The 27,129-nt window shown below is 39.8% G+C and overlaps 1 protein-coding gene across 1 annotated transcript in view; it reads right to left on the bottom strand.

Annotated features, from left to right (window-relative positions):
• Nucleotides 1-220: 220 nt before the first annotated feature.
• Nucleotides 221-27,129, bottom strand: part of CCDC186 (coiled-coil domain containing 186) — a 31,100-nt gene continuing 4,191 nt past the window's right edge. Inside the window, exons 2-16 of the mRNA XM_088528598.1 lie at nt 16,672-17,362; nt 14,062-14,188; nt 12,346-12,474; nt 11,251-11,463; nt 10,656-10,775; nt 10,059-10,163; nt 9,687-9,785; nt 8,864-8,950; nt 8,518-8,660; nt 6,875-7,130; nt 5,561-5,750; nt 4,954-5,034; nt 3,722-3,932; nt 2,282-2,501; nt 221-1,675 (exon numbers count right to left, since the gene is read on the bottom strand). Of these exons, the coding sequence (XP_088384724.1) occupies nt 1,592-1,675; nt 2,282-2,501; nt 3,722-3,932; nt 4,954-5,034; nt 5,561-5,750; nt 6,875-7,130; nt 8,518-8,660; nt 8,864-8,950; nt 9,687-9,785; nt 10,059-10,163; nt 10,656-10,775; nt 11,251-11,463; nt 12,346-12,474; nt 14,062-14,188; nt 16,672-17,348 (2,742 nt within the window). The 5' untranslated portion in view covers nt 17,349-17,362 and the 3' untranslated portion in view covers nt 221-1,591. The remainder of the gene's footprint in view (nt 1,676-2,281; nt 2,502-3,721; nt 3,933-4,953; nt 5,035-5,560; nt 5,751-6,874; nt 7,131-8,517; nt 8,661-8,863; nt 8,951-9,686; nt 9,786-10,058; nt 10,164-10,655; nt 10,776-11,250; nt 11,464-12,345; nt 12,475-14,061; nt 14,189-16,671; nt 17,363-27,129) is intronic.

Genomic DNA, 27,129 nt, shown 5'->3' with positions numbered 1-27,129 from the left:
GTCTCTGTCTTGCACCAAACTACCCATAAGAGCCAAATCGGGCCCTGGTGCTCAATTCAGTGCATTTTGAATCCCCCAAATTCCTCAAGGGACTTGGTGGCACCGGAAAATGGAGCCCACACACTGAAGTTGTCTAGGTGCTTTGATACGTTTTCCTACCTTGTGCTACAGGATTCAGGCCTCTTGTTTTATATATGATGCAAATAGCAACTGGAATAAGAGAGAATAATTTTCTTTTTTCAAGTGTCCTTTCTAATTAAAATAGCTGAAGCATTACTCTTAAGTGCACATTCATTTTTCTTCATGATAAGTGCAAATATTTAATAAAAAGACAAAAGTACATATTTACACCGTGACCTGGTCTGGCTCTGTTCATTAAATTTTGGTCAAAAGACAATAAATGCATAAATCTATGCATTTACTGCTGGAATAAAGACATTCCAGTTCCTGTAAGCTATCCTGGAATTGGTACATGAAAAGGACATCGTGACAAACAAGAATCTTGTCATTGTGATACCTGCCCTCCACCACACTCAGTCACTGAGGGATTAAGGTTTGAGTTCGCAACATTTTGAGTCTCCTTCACAACGGAAAAATTAAAGAGTCTCCGATTTCTGTGCCACTTCTATAGATGAACCAGTAGAGTGCAAACCCGCTTAAATACACTGCCCATTTCTTACTGCTGCTGTCACGGGCCTGTCTATCCATAGCTAATGAGTAAACTCTGCAGGCTTATATTTTGAAAACAGATTGAATCAGGAGGAAACAGTGGTCAATTTAAACTCCAACTTTTTAATATTTTTAGTTATGCAGAAAGTCAGAGAACTTTAGTAACTAACTACTTGAGATCAGAATTCTTTAGATTCAAACATGTAAAGATCAGGGGATTACAGGATTTGTTGAGCTGACACTCATTTCAATCAAATATACTCAGCAACTGAACCAGCAAGTTTCTTAATCCCTTAATTTTAATGTTGTTTCACTCTTATTTAAAAGAAACACCAAGTTGAATGCTAACCTAAAGTAGAAAATATGCATTGCCATGGCTGTCACTTAAATTTTGTGACAAAGCATTTTCCCATGCACATGTCAAAAATGTTCAATCAATCTAAATATCAGAAAAATATGCAAGGGAGGAAGTAATGTCTGAAAGCCCTTACAGTTCAGTAAGGCTGGATATGTTCAACAGCAACTAAAAAAATAATCAGCTTCATTTTTCCAAGCTCCATCATTAAAAGTAATTAATTATACAGTGCAGAAATTAAAACCAAATTGCAACTCATTCAAAACACAGTAAGCACTGCAAATCGTCTGTAATGTTTCAAACAAAATGTTTCACCTCCTTGTAGTGTGCATAAAATCCAGCAACATCTCAGTCTGCTACTGGGCAGACAGAACCAGGCTGATGCCAAACCCTGTGGACCTTCTCTCACTCGAAGACAGACAGCCTGTATAGTTAAGGGCTGTATATGTAAAGTACTGGATGCTTGTGCCAGCAGGTAACCATATTTGAGGAAAACTGTAAAAAAGCAATGGTCTGTAGCACCTGCCTTTTCTGCATCTTCATGCTGGTTATTCCATAGAAGTTTGGTTATGTTGGCTTTATTCTCCTTTCCAGTTCAAGCTGGTGTTTAGTGAGCCGTTCAATTTCTGTTCCCAGAGTCTGAAGGTTCTCCTTTGGGGAGGCGGGGGGGGAAGGGAGAAAGATAAATACAAGAAAAATGAGACAATCAGCACAAAACACACTAAGAAGTTAAAAATTACCATCTAGGTCAGCATTTGAAATGTCAAGTATCCAGAACAAATTAAAAAATGATTAGCTGGGGGTGGGGAAAAGCAAACCTGCTTCAACAAACTCTGCAAAGCTCTGAACGAGTCTTACAGGCCGTTGGTAAGACTGTAAGGGCTGTCTCTGCACTTCAAGGGGAGCAATTATCACAGGAAAGAGAAGACTTCCAGCTTCTGCAATACACAGTGCACTTGGCAGTCTGCAGAACATTTCCAGCCTGCCACGTTTTCATCACAGCAGAGGTGCTGCCCAAAATGACACTGAGCAATTGGCACACGGCCAGGCACAAGCTGCTGATGGTGGCAGAAGGGTACGGAGGGCCTTCTTCCTGATTGTGCAGGCAGCCCAGAATCTACTGCTGAGAGCCGAACTTATTGTGCATCTTATGATGGGACCCCAAAAGATGCCCAAAGCATCTACGTCAAGCGCTCTCTGCTCAGTGTTAAACATCTCCAGTTCTCAACGAGCTGAAAGAACACCACAGTTACTCACTTTCAGCGTAATATTCTTCAGTAGGGTATCTTCTAACACAGCCTGCAGCTTCCTGTTTATCTCCAAGGAGAGTTCTAACGTGAGGCCGCTATCGGCGGGATGAGATGTGTAGAGAGATGCCATAATCCCCCCTCGCCTACTCAGGTGTACTTTGTTGAAGTCAGAGGCCTCCGAGGAAAGCGTTCCAGCTTCTTCCCGCAAAATGTAGCTCTGAATAATTCTGGGAGAAGAAAGGGAAAGAAAAAAGTCAAAAAGTCAAAAAGATATCATAGCATTACAAGTCAGTGAAAAGGAAGACAAAGTACCTTTCGAATCTTGACATTACGCATGTGTGGGTGTAAAAATAAATAAATACTTCTCCTCTCATTATTTTCAAGGACTGTTATTTTACCAGAAAGGCAATAAATTCAAATCCTGCCAACTAAAGGGAAGCCGCAGTTTCCAGGATAGAGAAAAATCTAAATCACACAGATGCTATAAGAGACTCTTGACAGTGGAGCAACTACAACACACAGGGATTATATAGTCAGAGGAACTTAAAGAAGTACTAATGCAGCTGGAGCAAAAAGGTTGCTTAAAAGATGCCTCTCCATCTACTCCTTTCCTGAAGGACCAAACAATCCCACTTAAATGGGATTTAAAGTTACCTCAAAATTTGAAATTCTCTCCCTGAACTATATATAATTTAAATTATTGCCTCTTTCTTATTATAGTGTTTGTAGACTCCAGACATGGAATCATGGCCTTAAAGTCTCTGAAGATGAAATAGGAAATACAGACACTTAGGAGTCTCCACAAACTGTAATCTGGTCCCTTGAAAAAGTACCACATGAGTAGAAGAGCACAGACACGTTAAGAAAGCGCTATAAGTAACAGACTACAGTGCTTTTCAGAAGATACACGACAGCTTCTTCCGCACCTGTATTCTAGATGTCACTCTAAAACATTAGGTTTCCATGCAAATGGAATCACGTACTAAATACGGACAAGCTTTTGTGCAGGTTTGGCCTGCAGGCCAGACTAATCTGGAATTACGCAGCCTCTCAGTCTAAAACACACACTTACAACCAGCACCCTTTTCAGCACACAGAGGTTGAACTCTCCTGTTGGCCAGTGGCAACGATCCACCTCAAATCAGTAACCAGGTGGCCATTTCGCTACCAAGAAACTTGCACCATTCCATTCCTCCTGACAAATTTTAATACTGCTGGCTCCAAGACACATATAGGTAAGGAACAACTTGGACAGCAATTAGAAAACAGCTGGGAAAAGGGTGGGGAAATCCAAGATTAACTATACCTTTGAAATCTACTGTCACTGAAATAATGTCTTAACTATTTTCATTCAGACAATCACTGGTCTTAAATAAAATCCAGAATGCTTCTGTCCAGTGCAGCAGCTGAAAATGGAGAAAGCAGATGAACCAAACTCAAGACATACTTAGTTTTTTTCCTGATTTCCTCCACTAGTTGTTTGATGTGGTCCTCCATGAACTCCATCTTTTCGTTTTTTCGAGCATGTGCCTTCTGCAGTCTCACTATCCTTTCAACCAGGACGGACTTGTCCACTTCTGGCAAGCTGTCCACGGCGGCTGCGGAGCCCGTGTTCTCCGGGGACCGATCCTCGGTGCTGCTGCGAGCGTTAAGGGAGCCTGCCAACACATTTGCATTTGTAAAGCCCTTGCTCCACATGGGGTAGAATGTCTCCCACCAGTGCATTAGAGTCTCAGCAGCTTAGGACAGACAAAACACTCCTCTTTTCAAATGTCAATCTCATTTGGATGCTACTTGGTTTCTATATAAGCAACACATATAACATCTTAATTATACCTACAACAGTAGTAGAGCCGCCTGGCATGAACAGGCTTCCCCTAGCATAACTGTGCTTACATCAGTAATGCTTCTTCCTACCTAAGTACCTTCATGTTGATATTACTTTACACGGGACTGAGCTGACTTTAAACAGTTTAGTTTCAGAGTCCATTAAAATTACAGACATATGAAAGCTGTATACACAGCGGCCAAAGCACTGTGCATAAATACTTTGCAGTACTTGTCACTTAGAAACAGAGAGCAAAACAAGTATTTCAAGTTCAATCTCTTTTATATAGTAAGATTACAAGATACTTAGACAGAATTAAACTTATTTAAAACAAACATTAAGAAAACAGATGACATTTTCAATGCTGAACATCTCACTTCTAATTAGATAAAAAGTAATGAATTTCACACAAATACATAAGCGCCTCTAAACATGCTAATTGATTTAGCATTTACACAGTGGCAACTGTCAATAGTGCAATTAAATAGTGCTGGAAGCAGCTGTTAGGTTTTGTTTTGCCTCTGGCTGCATTTAAGAGGGGCTCCTATTCATTGAATTCTCTGAGCTTCCTCCAAGCATAAAGGCAGTGTAAAGGTCATCATTAAAAAAATAAAATAAAAAAGTAAAGAAAATATAAGCATTAATTTTGTAATAAGAATAATCACCTACTATTGCATTCAGGGCCTGTTGCATTTTAGTGCTTAAAGGCTATTTTGTCAGCTTTAATGGGAGACTACCCACATACTACACGTGTGGGAGCCCTAGAAAGAGCCAGGCTCATAGGAGCACTCCATGGCAACCTCAATGAGAGCCAAGGACGCTTCTGCCAGCCCTGCTATTTGCTGCATTACCTGATGAACTGGAACGACTCCCCATGCTGCTGCCTTCTTTGTCATAATTACCATTTTCCATCTGATCCAATTTCCTCCGTGCTGAAAGCCAAACAAAATTACCGTTAGCAACAGAAGCCTAAAGTAAAAAAATGTACTGTGACACAACATACCCAAGCCCTGATGATCTGCAAGAATTTAACGGTTTGACAACTGAAAGATAAAGTCAGCAACTAAAATCTCAAGAAAAAGGAAATAACAGCTCCCCTTCTGTGTCCCCTCCCAAGAAGTACCTGGAAGCAATGCCTACCAAGGAAGAACCCTATGTCCTGCAGTAGCTCTCAATCCAAGGGGTAATACCCTTTTCAGGGCTGACTGGGAACAGTAAGATGGAAATCTGATTCTCCTGTTGATTAGGACACTATGCAAGCAACTAATGAATGACAGGACACCAGCTCCGCTGTGGTATCTCATGACTAAAATCATTACCTGGTGCAGAGTATGGTACTGGTGCCTAGAGACACTGATCTTTCAATATGGGTAAGAAAAAGTGTTCAGCTGCTCGTATATATGTACAAGAGGGCTAGGCAAACTGGGCTGACTTATTAAATGTGAAAATGATGTCAACCTAGCTGAAGCTGTTTGGTGAGATCCTTCAGGTTTGCTGCATGCTTGCGCTTCTGGGTAGCCAGTTCATCCTTCAGTTCATCCACATGGGTCTTCCTCGTTGCTAGTTCCTTCTGCTCTGAAGCCAGCTGAGCCTGGAGTGTCTCAACCTCTACCTTTCGCAGGTCCTCCTCCTTCTGCAACTTGGAGGCCTGAAAGTGGATTTTTTTTTTTTCAAATAATATACAAAATTCTAAGTAACATATAAAAAAATCTAGACTATCCATCTGCTCACAGTAACTCTAAACCTGCGTTTCACTTTTTACCCAAGAATCTTATATTTTATATTTAATTAGGCTGATTACCACTGTGAGTGAGTTTGCAGCACAATGCAACACTACAGTAGGAGATTCCTGATCTGCCTCCAGAACATCTATGTGACAGAACAGTGACATGCAGTTAAAGTCCCATTAGCTTCTGTGACACACCAAGCTTATTAAACGTGACATTTATCTACCTCATGATCACAGCAAAAGCATGACTTAAGTAACAGCTTGCAGTGACAAATCTCATGCACAAATTAAAACCTTTCAGTGGCAACATGGAGAACAGCTCTGTCCTCTCAGCACAGCAGTAGCAGCCACACAGTAACACCCACCATTCCAGTGAAGGGGGCTTGTTTTTTCTTATCCCCGTAAAAATAGCAGCTGTTCACATCCCACTGCTATTACTTTCTCAGAGTGGCAACCTCACGCCACTGCAGTGGCCACACGCAAGACCCACGTAAGCACAAGCAGTAGCTGCAGGCTGCTCCAGGCTTAGGCTTGCTCTGTTGCAAGCAGCACATCAACGTGCAGGGTGTGCATTTGAAAAGCTGAGAAAGAAACAAATAGCACAGAGATGGATACTAGAAAGCTTAAGAAAATTGTCCCCACAACTAAAAGTGAGTTTGGCAACACAAAAGACCCAAGTCGGGCTTCTATCCACAGGTCTGAAGAGTGATAGTTTGACTTGCCCCAGGCTAACCACTCCGATTAAACGCTCAGGGGTAAAAGCCAGACGATCAATAGAAGTTTTATTTAAAGCCTCCAGGAAAGGCTTTAATTAAGATTTTGTCTTCCCTTGTGGTACCCCTGGCGCCCTTCAACCAGGCCTTCAGCACCCTGGGGGCTCGTTCCCTTGCAGGGCCTGTGCCATAGCAGCCTGTTCCATACACACCTCCAAAATTCATGGCACCTAAAGCAGCGCTAAAGCCCTCTACGTAGACAAGCAGGGACCAGGTGAGAATCATGCCCTCCATCTAACCAGAGCAAAAAGCTGTGCATGCTGCACTCACCAGATCGTCCTTAGTCTGCCGCACACGGTCCAGCTGACTCTGCAGCTCTCTCTCGCTGTAAGAGAGCTTATCCAACTGGCTCTGCAAGGAATGGTTTTCAGACTGAAGCTGTGCATTCTTACTGGTTAACTTTTCAGTGAATATCAATAGCTCAGACTCTCTTTTCCGACTACCTTCAATGTCCTTTTGGAGATCAGCAATCAGAGAATTGAGACCGTCTACTTCTTCCTTCAAAGCATTTATTTCTTGTTCGTCTCTGTCAAAGGAATTGCATCTTATTAGCATAACTTGAGTTTAAAAACATCAAATAGAAAATAAGTACAAAAGCATTCAGGTCCACATGAAGTAAGACAAAACAAATGCGTTATCTATCATCCTAGGGAATCAGCTAGTCACTGGATGCTTTTAAAGGCCAAGATGTTTTACAGATTCCTTTTCATGACACACTGCCATGCTGAAGTGACGAGGAGGCCCTACACCTCACAGCAAGGCACACAGCCCTCAGCTTCCTCCAGGAAGGCTTCTTTCTATACTCAGCTTCATAGGCTTCAGTACAGGGTCTGAACAAGAAACCAAACTTTCAGAAAAAGACCCTGAAAGTGGGAGAGGCTTGCAAATATGAAAGAGTCATTTTGGAGAGGACTTATTTTGGAGAGGACAGTTCTAAGCAGGACAGGACAGCAGGATGGCAATTACTCAAACATCCTTATTCAAGTTGTGCAGTTCTGACTCAAAGCAACCATCTTTCCCCACCCCCTACAAACCATTTCTTGCTTCTACTGAAGCTCTCCCAATAGGAGAATTTAAACGTCACTTCCAATCCATTAAAAAACATATCTGAAGTTTTATTTCTTTTGGCAGGATCCCAAGGCAAAAAAAGAAAGATCCCCAAACACTACTAATCCAGACTTGAGCTTCAGTCATCTCTGGAACTGGCTGCACTTCACTAGGACCATGCCAGTACAGCAGAGCAGGATATAGCAAAGGGAAGATGCTCCCCTCTCGCTCCTGAGGAAGGCACAAACTTGCCGAGATATTTTTCAATAACAATTAACTATTTAAAAGCACAGGAGACACATGTGGGTGGTTTTCTTAGAACCTGGCACCACTGCTTGAATTAGCCAAGAGGACAGCATTTGTTTATACTCCAGTTCATATGTACCATATGGAAACAAAGCTACCTACAGACACTTCAGAGAGTCTCCAAACCAAATTCCCTCCTAAGAAAATTCTGTTTCCTATTTATTTACTCTATTTCTCTCACATTTTCAAATGGGGAAACTTTGATGCACCAAAACCAATGCTAGTCCATTAGAAATACAAGTGCTCCCAACTAACTTCACTGAATACAATAGTAGTCAAAGACATTAAGCTGTTTCTGTTAAACACTTAAATTAATCCATCATAATTAGATCTGCTTTTCTAACTCATTTGTTTTCTCCCAGTCATTCAAAAAAAAAAGTTATCCAAATGTTATCCAAAGTTATCTCCAATACTGTCTATATACAGACACAATTAACTACAAGAGATACTTAAATTATAACACAGATTCTCCAAACTAAAATGCATTTTAAGGCATCATTAATTTCAATACAGAAAATCACTAATAACAAGAAAGTGTCAATCAGTATGCAAAGTTTTACCTCTGATGCTGATCCTGCAGACGATCTACAATTTTAACTCTGTCCAGCAAATTCTGAATTTCAGTTTTCTGTCTGTTTATGATTTCTTTATACTTGGATAATTCATCTTCTGTTCTCAAACGTTCATCCTCTAGGCATTTTACCTAAGTAGAAAATGAGAAGCTATTTACTCTTCTGGAAAGCTTTGGAACTGAATTCTTTTAATCTGATGTCTAGAACACTGTACAAAGCTTTTCTTTGTTTGTGTATGGGGAGGTACTTATTGATAAAATCCAAAATGTATCACAAAGGTCAAATGAAGTTGAAGAGAGGCAAGAAATAACGAGCTGTGGTTAGAACCAGTTACCTTGGTTCTTAGTGTCCGAAGCTCATCCATTCCCTCTTTAAACGTTCTCTTCAGGTCTTCCAGTTCTTTTATTTTTGCATGATGAACCTTTTTAAAGGGTGAGAAACTGCTTGAGAAATTTAAACAGGTACTGGCATCCCTGGGAAGTCAAAAGAATTTAGGCCTATGTAGACCAGAGTAACAGCTGAGAGGGCTCGAGGCAAGACATGAGACATGTACCCTAAAGGTTTGTTTTTAATAAATAAAACAAAGTGTAAGAGCTTTTTATTCTCAGAAGAACAGAAAGCAAAAGTGACATTATGCACTGGTTTTAATTGTACAAACCTACATCACAACAGCCTCAGGGAAAAGTTCTAGACAAACTGACACCAAAACAGTGAAGATGATTTATACACGAGAGCGGTGAGCAGATCCAACACACAAGGCCAGGATTGAATCACTACAGAACTCTAGTTTTGGGGCTAGCAAACCTCTGCAGTGAATCAGACAAGAAACTTTTCCCTGCCTCCCTCTCACCATACAGCTTGCTAAAATACGAGACAGAAAAAGGCAATCCTGCCTATCAGCTGAATTTGTGTTCTAAGCCATACCAACGTTAATATTTTTATAAAGCAAAAGCAGCGTTAGCGTAAAGCAACGTTAATATTTTTGTCCTTGTAACATCCTCCTTTTTCTTCCATAAATGCATTCTCAGAAGTAAAGCAATAGCTAAAATGCAATAGCTAAAAATATGTTCCAAAAATCATAGCTGAAGGCAGACATCTGGGATTGGAATTAAGCCAAAATTATCTAAAGGCATCTGAAGATATCACAACGTATTTACCTCCAGGTGGTCAGACTTCTCCTGCATCTGTTTCTCCAGTTCTCCTTTTGTTATTCGCAGCTTTGCATCCAATTCATTTGATTTAATTTCTTCTGATTCCTGAAAGGGAAGGAGATATGCAAGTGCTGTTGTAGAGCTTTATGTTCCTCTTTCAGAAATATGCTCACACTATTGCACATCATCGTACTCTTTCCAGTGGGTTATGTAGCTAACAGCATGTCAGGACCCACTGCATCCCCATAAGGAAATCTGTGGTCATCGCTCTGCAGCTTGCACTGAGTAGTTCTCCACTAGTGCAGCTTAAAATAGAATAGAGAGGAGAGACCTGATGCTAAATATTTATTTTGTTTCCTGAAAAAAAAAGGTGCTTACTTGATAGGTTTTTATCATTTCTTGACAGTTTTTCCGTATCTGGTCTGCTTCTTCTTTTGCTTGAGTTAATTTTGTTGTTGCATCTTTAAGGCGATCCTTGGTTTCCTATAAAAACAAGGAAACAACCAACTAACCACAAATTGCAATGAATAATCAGTTACATCTACACACTTACACAGCCTAACTTAGACAAAAGCATTTCTGAAAACATTTTCCTATTTCAATCTGAAATGAATTAACACCAAAGGGATATACCTAGTATTTTTGACCCATCTTGCTTCCATTGAACAGCTCATGCAATTTTGTTTAACACTGAAAGCACAGAAGTTATGTGCTGTTATGTGTACATTTTCAGACAACATACTGACTTAAATCTATCGCACAAAACCGAAGTTATCAGCAGGTTAAGACAAAATCCTTCCCCTGCCCCCTTTCAATTCAGCATCAGTATCTTTTAGAAGCACTACAATATTTTGCAGCAGGTGCTCAAATGGAAGAAACCTTTAAAAGGAGATTGTAGTGATAGTAAAAAAGGAACTAGTGTAGCGTCTACATTTCACCAACTGCAGTTTCATGTCATAGTAACACTTCACTAACCTTGTGTGAATCCATTTCTGTTTTCAATTTGTTCTGAGCCCATTTCACTTTGATAATATGAGAATTGATTTCTTCTTTCAGTTTTTCTATTTCTCTGTTCAGGCGAGTGGCTTCACCATCCTAAGAAAATATCATGGATTTAAATCATCCAGTGCTTCTACAAGAACAAGACTTGTATGTAAACGCCAGGTGTACAATTTTTAAGGTCCTGATTTTGCAAAAATATGCACATAATTAAAAGCAACGAGTACTTTAGCCCTTAACCCAGGGAAAAAAAAAAATATGTATATATATATATAAGCATTCCAACTCACGTACAAGATAAAGCTGCACTGGGATGCAGCTTTTATATGCATTAACATTATGTTACCTTGAAACACACACATGAAAGGAGTTATCAAAATGATCACTGTAAGAGTTCAGTTACTTCTTCCCCTTCTGCTGGAAAGGGATTCTTTCACGGCTGTACAACCAAACCAAATGAAAACTGGTTTCTTTCACCAAGTATGATAGCAAATTATCTGGTTTGTTGATCTGTTTGTTCTGAGAGGGCTTTTGATTATTTACTTAAACTATATAATAATGCTCAGAGCACCTTGGTTTCATAGAGCTGGTGCAATCTTCCTTTCTCTTGAGAAAGCTGTTTGATTTTATTAGCATGCTTTTCAATTTCTTTGTTTGCATCTCTCATCCTTCTCTCAAGTATCTCCTTCTCCTTCCGGAGGTCAAGGGATTCCTTCTCCCCTCGGACGTATTTCATCACCATTGTTTCTTTTTCATGGCGTGCTTCTTCACATTTCTTGTTTGCCTTGAAAATATTAAAAGAGAACGAATTAACCTTGCATGAGTACTTAGGTTTTATAAGCCAATACTGGATATGCTCAGCACTGTAGTGAATTAGCATAACAAAGTGGGACTCCAAAGCTTCAGTTTCCAAGAGCAACATTAGGCCCCTACATAACTATCATTAGTCCAATTGATTCAACTGGAACTATTCATGTTTGTAACAGTAAATATATATTTAAGCAGCTGCAGCTTCAAAGCTAAACATCTTGAGTTATCAGTGTATTAGTCATTGTGAGTACAATCTGTTGTTTCAGAAAAGAAGTATACTTGATAAATTTTAGCAACGAAGTATTTCCGCAAATACTCGGTATCTGTCCTTTCTCCTCCCATGTCCACATGGGAACTGCACAATCATCATCCATTATTTAACCAGATGGTGCTCCTTCCCACCCCAGAATGACAAGTTCCACTTTTACAAACAAAACAAAAAAAGCAGGAAAAAAGCTTTAAAATCAGCAGCTCTCAGTAACAACACACAAGACAAATAAGAACTTTGAGTTCGGTTTCAGAAGTGTATTAGTTTAATTCACAATAGCAACTGCCAGCTTTTACCCTCTTTTAAACTCAGATCGATTTACAGGAAGGGAAAATTAAATGTCTTTGAGGACTGAATTGTATGTATATAAACATATATGATAAAAAGGAGGGCATCAGTCGTTCTAGAATATTAACAGCTACGTGGAAATTAATTTATGTAAGTTACCAAATGCATACATAACTAAATTGTAGTAATTTCAATTTTGGAAAATTTCGACTGATCCTGTGATTTAACAACTTTGGGGGCATGTTTCCTGCATAAAGCAAGCTTGTGAGATGCTTATCAATTAGAAGTTTTCTACATTACCTGGTCCATTCGAAACGCCATCTCTTTATGCAACTGCTGAATAGCATTTTTGGCTGCTGCATCTTGGGTTAAAAGTTTGTCTTTACTAGTTTTCACTTCCTTATTAAGCTCTTCTATTCTTGCTTCTAGCTATAAAGACGACAGGATATAATTAGAGAAAAAAGACTTTGATCAGGTTTTGTACAGATAGGCACATTTCACACAAAAGCAGATGCTATCCCACATCTTTACATGTATTTTACACTTTTTCGAGCTGCAACAGCCAATATCGTCTAGCTTTGTAGTAAAGAAGGCTCATAAAAGAAGCCAATTTTCACCTGCAGCGAGACAACTGCATGAAATAAACTAAGATATGATGCATAATAACTCACTATGCAAAAGAGAAAGGAAAAAAAAAAAAGAAAGAAACTGATGGCATCTCTTTGGCAGGGATACCAAAGCCAGGTTGGGTGCTGTCTCAAGCTGCTTTATCCTTTTTTCACTATCCTTGCACCATCTCCTTCACTGTGCCAGCAGAATATTCATGCACCCCTACTGAACTGGGCTGGGAGTTAATTAATTGAAAAATAGCTCAGCAAATAAAGAGGCACGAGGTCATTGCGCCTGCATGTGTCTCTAGCCACGCAGCGAGCCAGCGCAGGACCTGATCCAGCTGCAGACTCCTCACTGCTGGGCACCTGGAGCGCCTCCCGCGCCGCCTCGGCACGCGGGCACCCGTGCGCAACCAGCGTCGGAAGCTGTAACGGTGCCCAAAGGCTGTTCAAACTGTTTGAAAGTCCATTCACCAAGTCCAGCTTTTTTTTTGGTTAGCTTAAGAGCAAAGATCTCAGGATTTCCATTTTTGTATGGTTCTAAACTCCTGCATAAAGCCATTAAGTTAAATACTTCTTTTGCCCACCCTCCTTAGCTTGGCAAATGAATCACTGCTTAGCATGCAAAAAAAATCCACATGTGCAAGCACACATGCATTTTGGGCTCACAGCTGAGCTTTCATTTACTTGAAGAAACAAAGTTACCACATTAAAATATTCACGTGGCACAAAAAATAATCAGGGTTTGCTGCAACTTATGTTAAAAGTCTAGCTGCTGTCCAACTACAATTTCAAAGCATTACACCCCAAAACAGTATTTTCTAAAATTATCTGTGGATTATTTTAACTTATAACTGTTAACAGCTATACAGTTATTACTCTAACTACACACACCCACAGATGCAGCAGTTAGTAATGGAAAATAAGGGAGGCAGATCAAGAAGAAATGAGATATAACAGAAGGCCTAAGTGAGATTCCCTTTATCTCTAGGTACAAAATAAATAAATAAATCTTATCATGGTAAGAAACAGAGATTCTGGAAAAAGGCATAGCAAGCCTTTTGACACAGTCTTCAAGAGGAAGCCAGGGTACACACTAATGTTCTTCTCAAGGCTACCCACAGAGTTTAATCCTCATGTTGATGCATAACTAGAACTCACTTGACCTTATAAGGACTTCCAGATACTAAACACCTAAGTGCTTTGAATCTAGAAGTTGAAATTAACCAAAGGCAGCAAATGCTTTTAGCCAATGAATAATTTTCTTGGAATGAAAAAAGGGATTTCATAAAATGCTCAGTATATAAGGATGGGCATCTCCCCTACGCTTCCAAAGGCATCTTATTAACAAGTGGCAATAAGAGCATCCCACAGGTGAAACACTAACTTCTGCTGTTATCGGTACCTGTTTAATAATATTGAGATGCTGCTTTTCTGTTTCTGTTCGTTTTTTCAGTTCATCTTTTAAATTGTCCTTTTCTGAGCAGATATCCAAAATCAGTTCCTGATGCTTTTTGTTTTCTTTAATCAATCTGTAAAGAAAAAAAATGAAACAAGATACAAAGTACTTCAGTACTGTATAGTGTTTAGTTTGAGAGATTTATGTATTTTCTTTGTTGATCTGCAAATTCCATCGGAAATACAGCCAGCCACACTAAAGAAATTCACCCTGGCCTTACAAAACAGAAGTATACCATGCAAGGGAAACTTAACTCTTAAATCAACAAGCAGCATCTTCCATGTAAAATTGCTTATTTCCAGCATTTTGCACTGGTACTGTCAATGGAGAAGTGAAACATTCAGTAATTATGCAATTTACAGAACTAGCACACAGTTCTGTATTTATTAACAGTTTTAAGGCATTCATAAGACAGTAACATGCAGTCCAATGGCTCCTTTAGTCAAGAGTCTGAAAAGACAGACAATATGTTAATTTCACAGTGGAAAGGGCAATGAGCTGAATTGCTCAGAGTAGCCCATGATGCCCACAACCCAGTAAGAAAGAGAACACAGATCTTCTGAATCCCAAATAAATACACATCTATAAACACTATCCAGGCTCACAGTCCCTGCCAAGTTCAGATTGTTAATATTTTCTTCACAGAACTGCAGTATAAAGGGCAAGTTAGAACTGATGCTTCAACAATAATGTATTTAAATTGACTTTCCAGCATTGTAATAGTTGTACAGAAACCTCAGAAGTTCTGAATAAACATGCTCTCAAGTACATTTGAACGTTTAAATGATGATGGCTATTTAGAAAAGCACCTAAGCATGTCAGGACACTAATCATATGCATTTCAGTTGGAACCAAGGACTTAACCTGAATAGATGTTTAAAAATCCTTACATCTTCAGTCCCCTTTGGGAAACAAAAAAAAAACAAACAATTCTCCCCCCCCAAAAACAACAAAAAACAGTTCTCTAATAATATAGGCTCCTAAATTACAAATGCTTCAAAAGCACCAGTGAAAGAGCTCAGCACTCCAGATTTGTTCAAATGATGCACTTACTAGGATATATTCCCAAACCACAAATTCTTAAGGACAGTCAGCAGCTCACCTACGTATTTTAGAATTGACTTCAGGAGAAAAACCAGGCTATTTCTAGAGCAGCGTTACAGGAGATTTTACTGATCATAAAATGAGGGACACGCACACAAAAACATACCACAAACACAAGTGGTAACACCCGGCCCCAAATGCCCTTTGAGCCAAACAAAAGTTGCTGCACAGAAGTCTGACAATTTTGAAATGAGTCCCAAGGAGGCAAAGGGGAACAGCTGGCTTCACTGCTCCAGGGACACCAGCTTAGGGAGAGGAAAAAACACCCTAAATGGACCTTGTCCTACAAACGCTATATATGTGATATGTATGGAGAATATATTTATATATAAATATGTGCTCATATATATAAAATCTCTCTAAGTATGCACACATTTGAATCTAAAAAAGTAGCTAGTCCGCTGCTGACAATAGTTGCCACTGCCTTTAAGTTTTCTGTAAGCAAGTAAAACCCTAATAGTATTTCCCACTTAGTCTCCTGGATTTACAGCCACACACCCATCACTTCGGACTCTCACTCCTCCTCCCTGCTGAAGGTCTAACTAGACATTCCAAAGCTTTGCTGCCAGTAAGCAACTTTCTACCTATCCGTGTGCTTTCAGTTACAGGGAAAACCTGCTTTTTGGGAGTCTCTCCCTCCCCATTTCTCCCTCCTTTGGTATCCTGCCCTGCCATAGTATCAGTGCGAAAAAGCGATACACACAGCACTCACCTCCAGCTCTGCAAGCAGGAATATGCTTGAAATCAAGCTCTGTTAGAAAGAAACAATCCTAATGGTGGTAACAATATAAGAGGTCAAGTGGAGAATCAAGAAGTCATCCAAAGAATCTGGCTTACCATGAACAGAAATATTCTTCATTTAATAAACTATAAGGTAGAACTATCAAGCATGACTGCAGAAAAAGTTCGTTAAGTATATAGCAAAAGTTTTTCTGTAAAAATGTGTTAAGACAGTAGTTTTCAACTCAAAAATACCTTCTAAGTGGTGAAGTATGATGAAAGACTGAATATTAAATGCACATTAAAGAAAAAAAAGCATTTTCAAAGGCATAAAGTAATCATATAGGGATAGTTAAGAATTTCAAAGGTTCGTTTCTCCAAAGAAATGCATAGATTGAATGAATCCTGGATTATATCACCCAACTTTCACAGCACTTAAGTAATTCTAGATATTGGCAGGCTATCCAACTGAACAGCTAGCTATTCAGCTTCTGCCAAATTTCATGAGGCTTCAGAGATCCGAGCACACGGTTTTCTTTAAAGTACATAGTGTGAGCAAAATTAACTCCCCATTTCCTTGAAAAAAGGTCATTCACTGCCTCCGTAACAATTCACAAGGTACTATTTGTAACATACCACAACACTGTGCTCACACAGTATGCAGCTGAGCTCATTCTTACCCTGAACTCCTATACACCTCCATACTCGTGATCAGAACACTCAAATACTCACTTCTTTATAGTTTGCTCCTGCTGCAGATATTTATCTTGCACACACTTTTCAAACACAGCCAGGGCATGTTCGCCCTTTCTCACACCATTGGGGCATTTGCGTTCTTTTGAAAAGTCTGTAGATAAAAGTTCCGATTCTATTTCTTCGAGCAAATCCTCCTGTGAGGTCTGATGTATTGTGGAAATAAGCTTCTTTGTACAGTCTGTATCATAGGGGCTTTCCGAATAGATTTTATCGGTAGATTTTTTCATGAAGTCAGACTCCTCCCTTAGCTCCTGTAGTATTTCCATTAGGGATTGTTCTGTCTCATTAGATTTGGGATTGAAGTCTCCGCCAGCAAAATGGCCTGTTTTCTTGGGGTCTTCCACCTTTCTTTCAAAGCCCATGTTGGCAGAGCAGTCCCCACCTCCACCGTGATCACACTGCTGTTCCTGTTGTCCCACCGGGCTCCCATTGCTGCTTGGCTCAGTCACTGCTGAATCATGGTTCAAGGGGAGTAATTTGGACTCCCTTTCCAAGGTATTAGCATCATCTCCAGTACAACAGATGTTAGTGCTGTCCTTCATTTCAGGTGTTTTATCAGGTTTTTTGTTGGCTGGGGAGCTGGAATTGGACTCATTGGACAGAATGACTGGCTCCAGGGTGCTTTGCATTTCTGGTAAATACTCTTCCATCATTTTCTTCTAAAAATCTAGAAGGAGAATTCACATTACAAAACATAATATTCAAAGTCAAAATTAAATAGAGAGGGGAAAAAACGGTTACAGGAAAGTAATATTTTAAGGATAGAAATAATTAGGTACATAAGTTTCACTCAGAGTCTGTCAATTTTCAAGACTGACTTAGATACTCCAGTGCAAATTCCTAAAATGAGAATTGAAAACAGATAGCAAACACAAACTAATTAGATAGTAAGTGACAAGGCAGCTAGAAAAATAGCACAGCTTTTCCAAATTAACCAATGCATTTCTTTTTAAATTCGCAAAAAGTCCACAGATCATCTCTGAAAATACTACAGAAATACAAATACAACAGGAAAAAAAATCCTTCTAATAACCTACAGCTTTACAGCTCATTTTAATAGGCTATTCAAGAGTAACAATATGCCTTGGCATATGCATTTTTACAACACAAGGTTACTCATTCAGCCAATGAGAATACACATATAACTTCCTTACTGTCATGTCCTGACCAACTACCCATATGTACTTATATAGCAAAATGCCTATATACCAACAACCTGAAGGAATGGAGGGGAGAAAAATCATTCCCATCTGTCTGCAAGCAGCACAAATCCCTTGCTGGCAGAGCACAGATGGTCTGTGGCAGATTTGCTCTCTCAAAAGTAGCTCAAAGAACAAACTTCTGAGGAGCCAAAGAGCTCTGCAGAAAGCGTTCCTGCAGCAGTGTATCGTTCCGTGACCAAAACAGACAGAACGTTTAAAGAGCCGCCTGGTTTCAGTGCTGTATTTTTGGTTTCAGGAACCTCAGATGGCCAGGTGTCTAGAAAGCCTGCTGGCATCTTTACCCAACACCAGAAGCCCTTGAGGTGTCATTTCCATTACGAGAAATTAGTTAGTACAGTCATAACTTTCAGATTCAATCCTGTGCTCCCACACTGGAGAAAATATCTATAAATTAATAAATTACAGAGTAATAAGTTATATATAATCATTCAATGTTAAAATACATGCTTTATTTATAAACAGCAGGCATACTCATCACTGAGGATGTCAACCTTGTTTTTCCAATAATTCTCAAAAGAAGCAGTGACTTTGCCACCATGCAGCATCAGGCATGTTTGCACACTCACTTTCTCATTCCTTTCAGCTTTCTCTTTATATTCACCAAACCCACTGCACTTCACCGCAGTCTCTACCTTATTAACCAACACTTCGTGCTGCGGCTTGTGCTGGTTTGGACAGTTGGTAAAGGGATCAACAAACGCCACTAAGTCAGGGACAAGCTGCTACCGCTTCAGCCTTCCACTATTTGGTTTAAGAGTCAAATAAGGAAGAGAAGAAACCTCAACCCAGCTGCTTCTCCGAAGTAGTAGTCACACACGCACACACACAGCAAAATCAACAACAGATGCCACCACTGATATCCAAAACCAATGGTGAGGCTGCGATTGACAGCTAAACAACAAAAGGAAAATAAAAAGAAAGAAAACAGAGTGTAAGGACAAGTGTCTGCATGCCCAGCCGGGGCCGGAAAACATTCACAAATCACCAACAAACAGCTAGAAAGATACAGAGCAGGAGCACAGAATAGCTACAGACACCTACAGAAAATAGCAAAGTGGGAACCAGAAGGCAAATAGCAAGTAAACCTGTAAATCAGAATGGAGGTGGCGAGTCTGAGACCTTGTGCATAACATGCAAGGCGCAACTATTACAAGGGCTCTCAGTTTTATTGATACCAGAGATCTGTTTGTAAAACTCCTGATCCTCTTTGCTTCAAACAATTTATGCTCAGTCAACACTGCGGTCAGCAAATCCACAACTCCCAAGCTCCCAGCCTCTCATTTGGTTTGGGCAGACAAAATAACTACTCTGCTGCTACCAAGTGACCATTAAAGAGCTCACAGTGTTCTACAAGAAACAGCTACCACAAATCTACCCTCATTGACCATTTAAATGTGCACAGAAATAGAAGAGCATGAGCAAAACTGCTGGAGAAAGCAACCAATTTGATGGTAAAAGAACATTAACTCTAATGTTTAAAATAAATTGAGGATGTACATTTAACGCACTCAGTAAGAGAATGTGTAAATAACGCAGGTAAGAGGGAAGATAGAAATTTCCCTTTCAGGATTTGTTCCATCTTCTCACAAGTGGCTTTTATTTCACATGCTCAGCAAAAGATTTCTCTGTAGAAAGAGACCTTAGCAGTAGTAAAGCTGAGGCCAGTTTATTCTGCAGTAGGTACTGGAGTCCAAGCTCTCACACATGCTTTCTCTGGGATGATCAGAGGGCTTTTTTAGGCTCGTTTTAAGCTTTTTGTAAAGCACTTTGGAAAGTATCATAAACCCTCCAAAATGTGTAGTTGTTTGATGTGTTACTGCCTCAAAGCTGCTCATTACTGCCCAGCTGCTGGAGTTCACCACTCCCACAAGAAAAGAACTGGCAAAATCAGACACATGAACTTCCTAATCCACACTGGATATCCCACCCAAGATCTCCAGCACAGTCAGAAGTCCACACACTGGATGGCACTTCTCTTCATTGGAGAGCAGGAGGTGAAAAAAATATATATTGCCTGCTGGTTTCTGCCCAATGCATTGTCTAAGTTTTTGTTTTTCTGGATTACTTCCTTCTAGCATGAAATCACAGCACTATTGACACGAGGTAAGACTATTTGCAAGCAAAAATAAAACTAGTTACATAACTCTGCTATTACCAGAACACTGCGAGCTCCATCCACAGAACGTCCTATACTTAAAGCCAATTGAAAACACAGAGCCTATAGCTTTCACAGCAAACACTCGGGAATTCCAACAGTGACTAAACAAACGTATAAAAGCAAAAGAAAATTAAGAGGATTCAGTATTCCTTGCAGACTTGCTGCAAATTTAAATAGTACCCAAAACACAATTTATCATATTAAGAATGGTCTTAGCCTTCTTGATTGCAAAACACCAAATTTTAAATGTCTGCCCAAAAGTGACCCCTAAGCAGATGGATTTTTTTCCTCTGCTGCTGCTGGGTAGTACTAATTTTCATATTCCAATTACTAAATTTTAAGTAGAAATGAAACCTAATAATTTGTCATAAGGTCACAACTGATCTTGGTATCAGAAATATCTAGCCAAAAATTATGTGGAATAACTGCCTATGCACATTCCTCTTGATATTCTAATGTCTCTTGAATACTCAATGTTTGTGGCATTTACCTTGAACAACCAAGTGCAGAAGGTATTTCCTTTATAAAGGAGGAGGCAGAAAATTGCATTAACAATGGTAAAGCAAATGCTCCTGCATTGGCGCAAAAATACATTTTGTGGTGGGAAGTATTAATTTAAAAAGATCACCACCACCAAACTAGCAGTTGCTAGTTGAAATGAAACATGGTTAAAGTGTCTGTTTCACATTACCAAGCTCATAAATACGGCAGGTCCCAAACAGTATGCAGGAAACAGGCATGCTGCAGAGGAGGTTCACATTTTTCCAGATTTTATATCCATCTTTTCATATTCTACCATTTTCATAAGTCAGTCTTCCAAAGAAATCAAGCAAGTAACAGTTACTAGCATCATTCCCTTACAAAACACTGCATCCAGGGAACAAATCAGCCCAGTGGTGCCTTCAGAAGGTGTCAAAAGCAAACACATAAAAAGGCAAATCATGATTCACATTTATCAGTTGTTCTACATCATGAAATTTGTTTACTTTCCTCCGAGTTAATCATCCTCCGAGTTAACCATTGCCCCAACAGCCTGGTAGCCCACCCTGCACCATGGTCACTACCGTACATTCACCGATAGCCTTTCCCTCCTGGTGCCCGTGCTACACAAGGCCCTAAGTCAACTCCAAACGCCACGGAGCTGAGCCTAAGCTGGTCTGTCTGCATGCCTCGCATAACCAGCCGTGCTCCGAGCCTGTCATACTTGTCGCGCGGGACGCGGAAAGGCTCCTGTCGCTGCGTTGCGGTGCTGCTCTGGCGGGAGTCTCCACCGCAGGCACAACTGGTCTGACCAGCCCTTCTCCTGTGCTGGTTTTAGAGCTCGCAGTTGGTTTGGCACTCTGCCCCAGCACACTTCTTCCCTGCCTTGCCCTTATTCTCATGCTAAGGGGACAGCTGCCCTTGCTTTTTCACAATGCAATAGCGTAAAGTAAGCAGAATTGCACTGACTGAAAAACTGGTTATACAATTAGAGAACAACTAGCAGAGTTCAACCAAGCTTCCTGCAGATCCGCCCTGGGCACAAACACACAACAAACCCTTTCTGCATACAGACATCAGAGTAGAGTTTATGTTCATGTTAAACATTACTTTGGTATTTGGGGAAGGAGCTTAACTCCAGCACGCATCCCTAAGACACAAAACATTACAGGCTACTAGGGGCACCAGCCCAAGAGTTTCCCACATCATTTAACTTAGAGGCCCTAGGCTGCTCACTGCCAATACCAAACCTGAGCTGACTCGGAAGCAGGATGACAGCAGCCTGCAGCCACAGACAGCAGAGAGCCCACCAACTTCTTAAGGCAAATATGTTTTACATCTACATATAAAGGAAAACAAGAGCACAGGAAATAGGCAGGATTCTTCATATTTATCAGCTTTCTTTGGCACAGAAGAAAAACAGTCTCTATTTACTTCTAACTGAATGATAAAAATACAAATATTATGACAATAATTCATTTAAGGACTTTAGTTAAACATCTGATATAACATAGTACATATCTATGAGTAAAATGGAAAAATCTTGATACATGGTCACATTAAAGGCCGGGAAAAAAAATAACTTCCTTCAATAATGGTTATTTTAAGCACCTGTTAAGCCCTGGCCTAAATCCCCTGCTTAAAAGGGCCACTCATGGCTATGAATTAAAGAACACCAAGAAACATTTGTGGAATTCTGCCTTTTAAGAAGATAAAACTTGCAGACAAGAACATTTAGGCCACTGGGACTTCTTGGGATGGTTCCACTTACATTCTGTTCTCTGCATTAATTTGTCTCATAGTTTAAAGCCACTTAATTTTTAAGTCATAAATGTTTAAAATTTAGCTACTTTAACTACTGCAAACTAGAGTTTGACTTCTGAAGAATATGACAAAGTACCTGACAAGGCTTTAACTTGTTCTACTAAATCAGTCTCAGAAAGTGGACAAGTCAAATAACTTTTGTTCTTCTCCAAGACTTGATCAGCTCCTGCATACTGAGCACCAACTATGGTACATCCTGTTAACTTGACTTTTGGAATTAAAAATTCTAATTAGCATCAGGATGATAATCAGATACATGTCTATAATGTTATTTTTATAACTAAATTAAAACAGAAATTCCAGAAGCGCCCATGACACCGCATTTGCACACTAATGTGACTGTTTATGATTCCAAGATTTCTTAAACTGAGTAAGAAGGTTTATTCTTAAACACAACTATTTAGTTACTGAACTAAAAGCATCAATTACCTGCAGAAATAAAAAGCCACTCAATAGCTGTAAGGAATACCACTAATTTTTAAAGCTCTTCCAATTTAAGTTCGGATTTGTATACAAATATATATTCATGATAAATTAGGTTATGAGAATTAATTTTCTCAGGTAATAGCAAAATGAGAATTTTCAATTGTGGTTTTAGGATCATTCTTCTAAATATATTGCTAGATAGGATATTAAATGCACAGATGTTTGAACATAAGCCAGCAATGAATAGCTTCTAAGGATAGAACTGCAGAAACAAGATTAGAGATTAAAAAAAAATAAAAAAAATCAAGCAAAACCTACAAAAACATTTAACTCCTCTATTCAACTTCACTACAAGAATGTTTTAAATTAAAATGCCCAAGATGACTGTATATGTTTTCTGTGTTTGCAGAGAGCTAAGACTTACCATTTTACACTCAAAGTTCAGGTCTCTTCTCTTTCCTGTATTCTCATATCCTTCTCTTTCTTCTAACTACCAAGTACTAAGCAACAAGAAATACAACAGTAAAGACGGAAGATGGAGGGAGATGGAAGAGGGAGTTTCCCACTGCCTGCAAAGATCTGCTGTCCAGAAACACAGCCTTCCCCAGCTTTCCTAGCCTGTTCTCCCTCTACTCCAGGCATGTACTGAGACGCCGTTTCAAATTGCCTTGATTTTCAGTCACTCGATGGATGGAGTACAAACAAGACTCTTTCAAATTCCAGATTATAAAGAATTCCCTAGGCATATGCACCATTAACACTATCATTTAACATCACAAAACAGGTAGTTTGACCCATTTAACACCTACATTACAAATGGAGGAGACGGAGAGCAGCTTTGTTTCAGCCAATTTCAAACCATGTGAAACAGCATCCAAAGAAATACATTAAATGAGAACTACTGGAAATGTTTTCTGAGATTGGGCTGCCAGGAAGAACTCATTAACAATAAGGCAAAAAGAAAACACGACTTGACACCTAATAACTATCACATTTGTGCTCTTTCAAAAGAAATAGCAAAGAATGCCAGCATGTGCCCGAGGGGAAGGCGCAGTGCAAGCACACCGGCTGACACTGAAGGTATTAGAAAATAAGGATTGCCACTTGAAGAGAAATATATCTTAAACTGCAAAGTTTAAAGATACTAGAGGGAAAGGAGGCTGAGAAGGGAAAGATGGACTAATGCTTGAGGGGGATGAGGAGGGGTGGGAGGGCGTGCCCATGAAGACTTGGTGAAACCAGGGTGGATTTTTGGAGGTGGAAGAACAAAAAAAACAGAATGAGTAGCTCTGAGGGGCACAACCTTTTGGAAGAGGGCAGCTCCTGCTAACAAAGAGCCTACTTCAACTGTGCAAGGTACCACTTTTGTAGTGAATTTCAGTGCAGATGACCAGATGCATTCAATCACGTATTAAATAACTCTGCAGAGTAGCAGTGAATTACACCACTTTCTTTCAACAAGAACCCATCCAGATTTTGGGAACTGCTTTGAGAAAACTTCCCCCCACCCCATATATCCTGCCTATACACATTCTTCTAAGAGAAACCTCACAGCAGAGGCACTGATGAATGTGGAAGTGCCTTCACCCATCCCCACTAGCAACCAAATACAGGTGTGTTCCACAAAACAGCCAGAACTGCCAGCTCTTGCACACTGCCAGCCAAGACCACGGATGCTCCCAACAGCTGGGACGTGAAAGCATCCAGACAAGTCTTACAGAATCTGAAACAACTCACGTTTAGCTGGAAGTACAAAGGAAGTTTGCATTGCCACCCTCTTTTCCCTTCCATTTCATATGAAACTTCCAAATGCTTTAAGCAACACACTGAAATCTTAAAATGACCAAAGGCTACTACATAAATACTCTTCAGAAAGAAGGTGGGGGGACAAGGAAGCAAGGGATAAAGAGCTTCTAGAATCCCAAGTAGGTGAGAAGCAGGAAAATTTGGCAAAACTGACACAAGCAGAAGTTTCCAGAGGTCCCTACCTCTCCCATGTGGAGGTCACCCAAGCATCGTACACACTGACACCATGGCCTGTGTGGCCAAGTAATTTGGGAAACACTGCATACCTACTACATACACACCTACCTACCTACCACACGTCACTGTTTACAGGCAAAACTACAGAACAGTGACGTTGCTGCAGACCAGTTCTCGACACACTATGATTCAAGAAGCTTATTTCCTGGTCCTTTCTCAAACTCTGCTCTGATTAAGTTTTCCATGTTCCTTTTCAAGACAGCACCTTTCCAAGGTAAACTCCACTGAGACTCACAATAAAATATAAGCGAACACCTTAAGCAGTAATCCCTTCAAATGCCCTGCAATACCTGCTAACTTTTCATTTTGCTCCTATTTTTGAACTCCTGACAAAATAAAATAATAAAACAATTTATCTTCTTTTTACCCATTTCAGGCAGGCTGCCCTGCCAAGTAACTGGGAGAAGAGATAACGTATTTCCTTTCACTTTTTGACAGCATCCTGCAAGGGCAGTTAGAAAAGAGCTTTACTCCCTTATTACTCTTTTCATTCCCTCATCCTGTTCAGTGAAAGAAAGCCAGTTATTCTTCCTTTCCCTATTACTAGGTCAGAAGCCTTGGGTAGAACCATGTAACTCAAATAACCACCTGTCTATTCCAGGTGCTGTATTGTTGTTCTCCATACCGATTTCCAACTGATTTTTACAAATACCTGTGCTCCTGTGTATCCTCCCCTCCAGTTCAGCCAAAAAGCATCTGTCTATTCTGACATATTCTTTGCCAGCAAACCCCAGCACTGTGAGAGCAAGTGAGGAAAGAGCTGTATTTTGATGCCTAAATATGTGCCAGGTGTCGGCACTAATGAATCGAAAGAAATCTAGGAAAGCAGATGCCTACATATTTAGAAAAGTACTTTTAATCTCTGTATAAGCCAACTGCTAAATGAATAGAACTCAATACTTCTGTTAGGACTTAAAATTTTCATGATGGTTGCACTGAGTGTCCACCTGCAATTCTCTGCATACCAAAGGCAGCACTGAAGCACCTGAACTTGCAGCTTGTCTAAACAGATTTCATAAGCCATCTTCTCTGTTTTCATTTTTCTATTTCTTTGACAGCTCTCCAATAAAATGAGAGACATCTGTTCTTTCACGCACAATATATCCAAAGACAGATACTATCAAGTTAACAGTGTGACCTTTCAAATCTGATCTAATAAATAAATAAAAAGAAACCACAAACAACAAAAAGGCTGCTAAGAAACAAATCCAAACTAGAGAGCCAATTCTAGTTCTGGGGAACCGAGACAGTTGTTTGTTTTTAAGCATTAAAAAGCATTAGCCTCTTGGAGTTAAAGCTGCTCAAGAAAACATTCCGTGGCTTTTTCCAAACCTCTCAATAATAAATTAAAATGCTGTGATTTCAACTTCCATGAGCAAACAGCATACATTTTACAACTTTTCTGAAAACTCATGCTTACTCTTCATGACACACTGTAACACAATTTGCCACTACTTGAGCGCTGCAACTAAAAATTAAATCTTCCTATAAAACGCACAACATGCTTCCTGCCAAACACTGCTGTCCCGGGTTAAACTGCAAGTGAAATTTCATTACATGTCTTTAGTGCGCTCCATATCTTAACCTTCAAATATAACAAGTATATTATACTCTCCATCTCTTACAAAGACACAGAGGACAGGAGGCTGGACCCTTATGCCTTTCTTCTGGGATAGGCTGCAGCATTTACTTAGCATGAACTGAGCATTAATCTCAGTTGAGTAACACCAAGCAATACATTTTAATACATGCCCTTCTCTGGCGTGATTTTCAAAAAAATTCCCTCAAGGGACAAGATCACCAATATCCTAAATCTATTCCAAGACAGCCGAAGCACAGCCATGCCTTTTAAATTGTGATCTTGCAATAACTGCAAATTTTAAAAGTCGTAAGATGACATAGCATCTCAGTGAATAATCAATTTGTTCAATATCTTATCGCATCTCTTCCTTAGCCTTCTATTAAACACATCAGAATATTTAGATCCTGTCCCGAGTGATTTGTACACGTGATTCATCATGCCCAAGCAGAACCCTGGCTGTGCTGAGCATCTCTCATCAAGCAAAAAGCTATTAAAGCTCTTAAAACAGTGACACAGGTACAGCAGTAACAAAGGCACATCTATGCTTGTTCAATCTGTTGGCTCTTTTCATCCCTGCAATCCAAAGCAAAGGCTCTGGCAGAGTAATATCAAAAATCTCTTTACATTTTGACTTATATGTCTGCATAGCGTAAGCATATTGCTGAGGTTTCTGTAGTTAAAGGCTTTTCTCAGCAACA

Source organism: Tinamus guttatus, unplaced genomic scaffold, assembly GCF_059628265.1.
Source record: "Tinamus guttatus ecotype Peru unplaced genomic scaffold, ASM5962826v1 Tinamus_guttatus_pri_ptg000314l, whole genome shotgun sequence".
Classification (NCBI taxonomy): domain Eukaryota; kingdom Metazoa; phylum Chordata; class Aves; order Tinamiformes; family Tinamidae; genus Tinamus; species Tinamus guttatus.
This window is presented reverse-complemented; position numbering and strand designations above follow the sequence as displayed.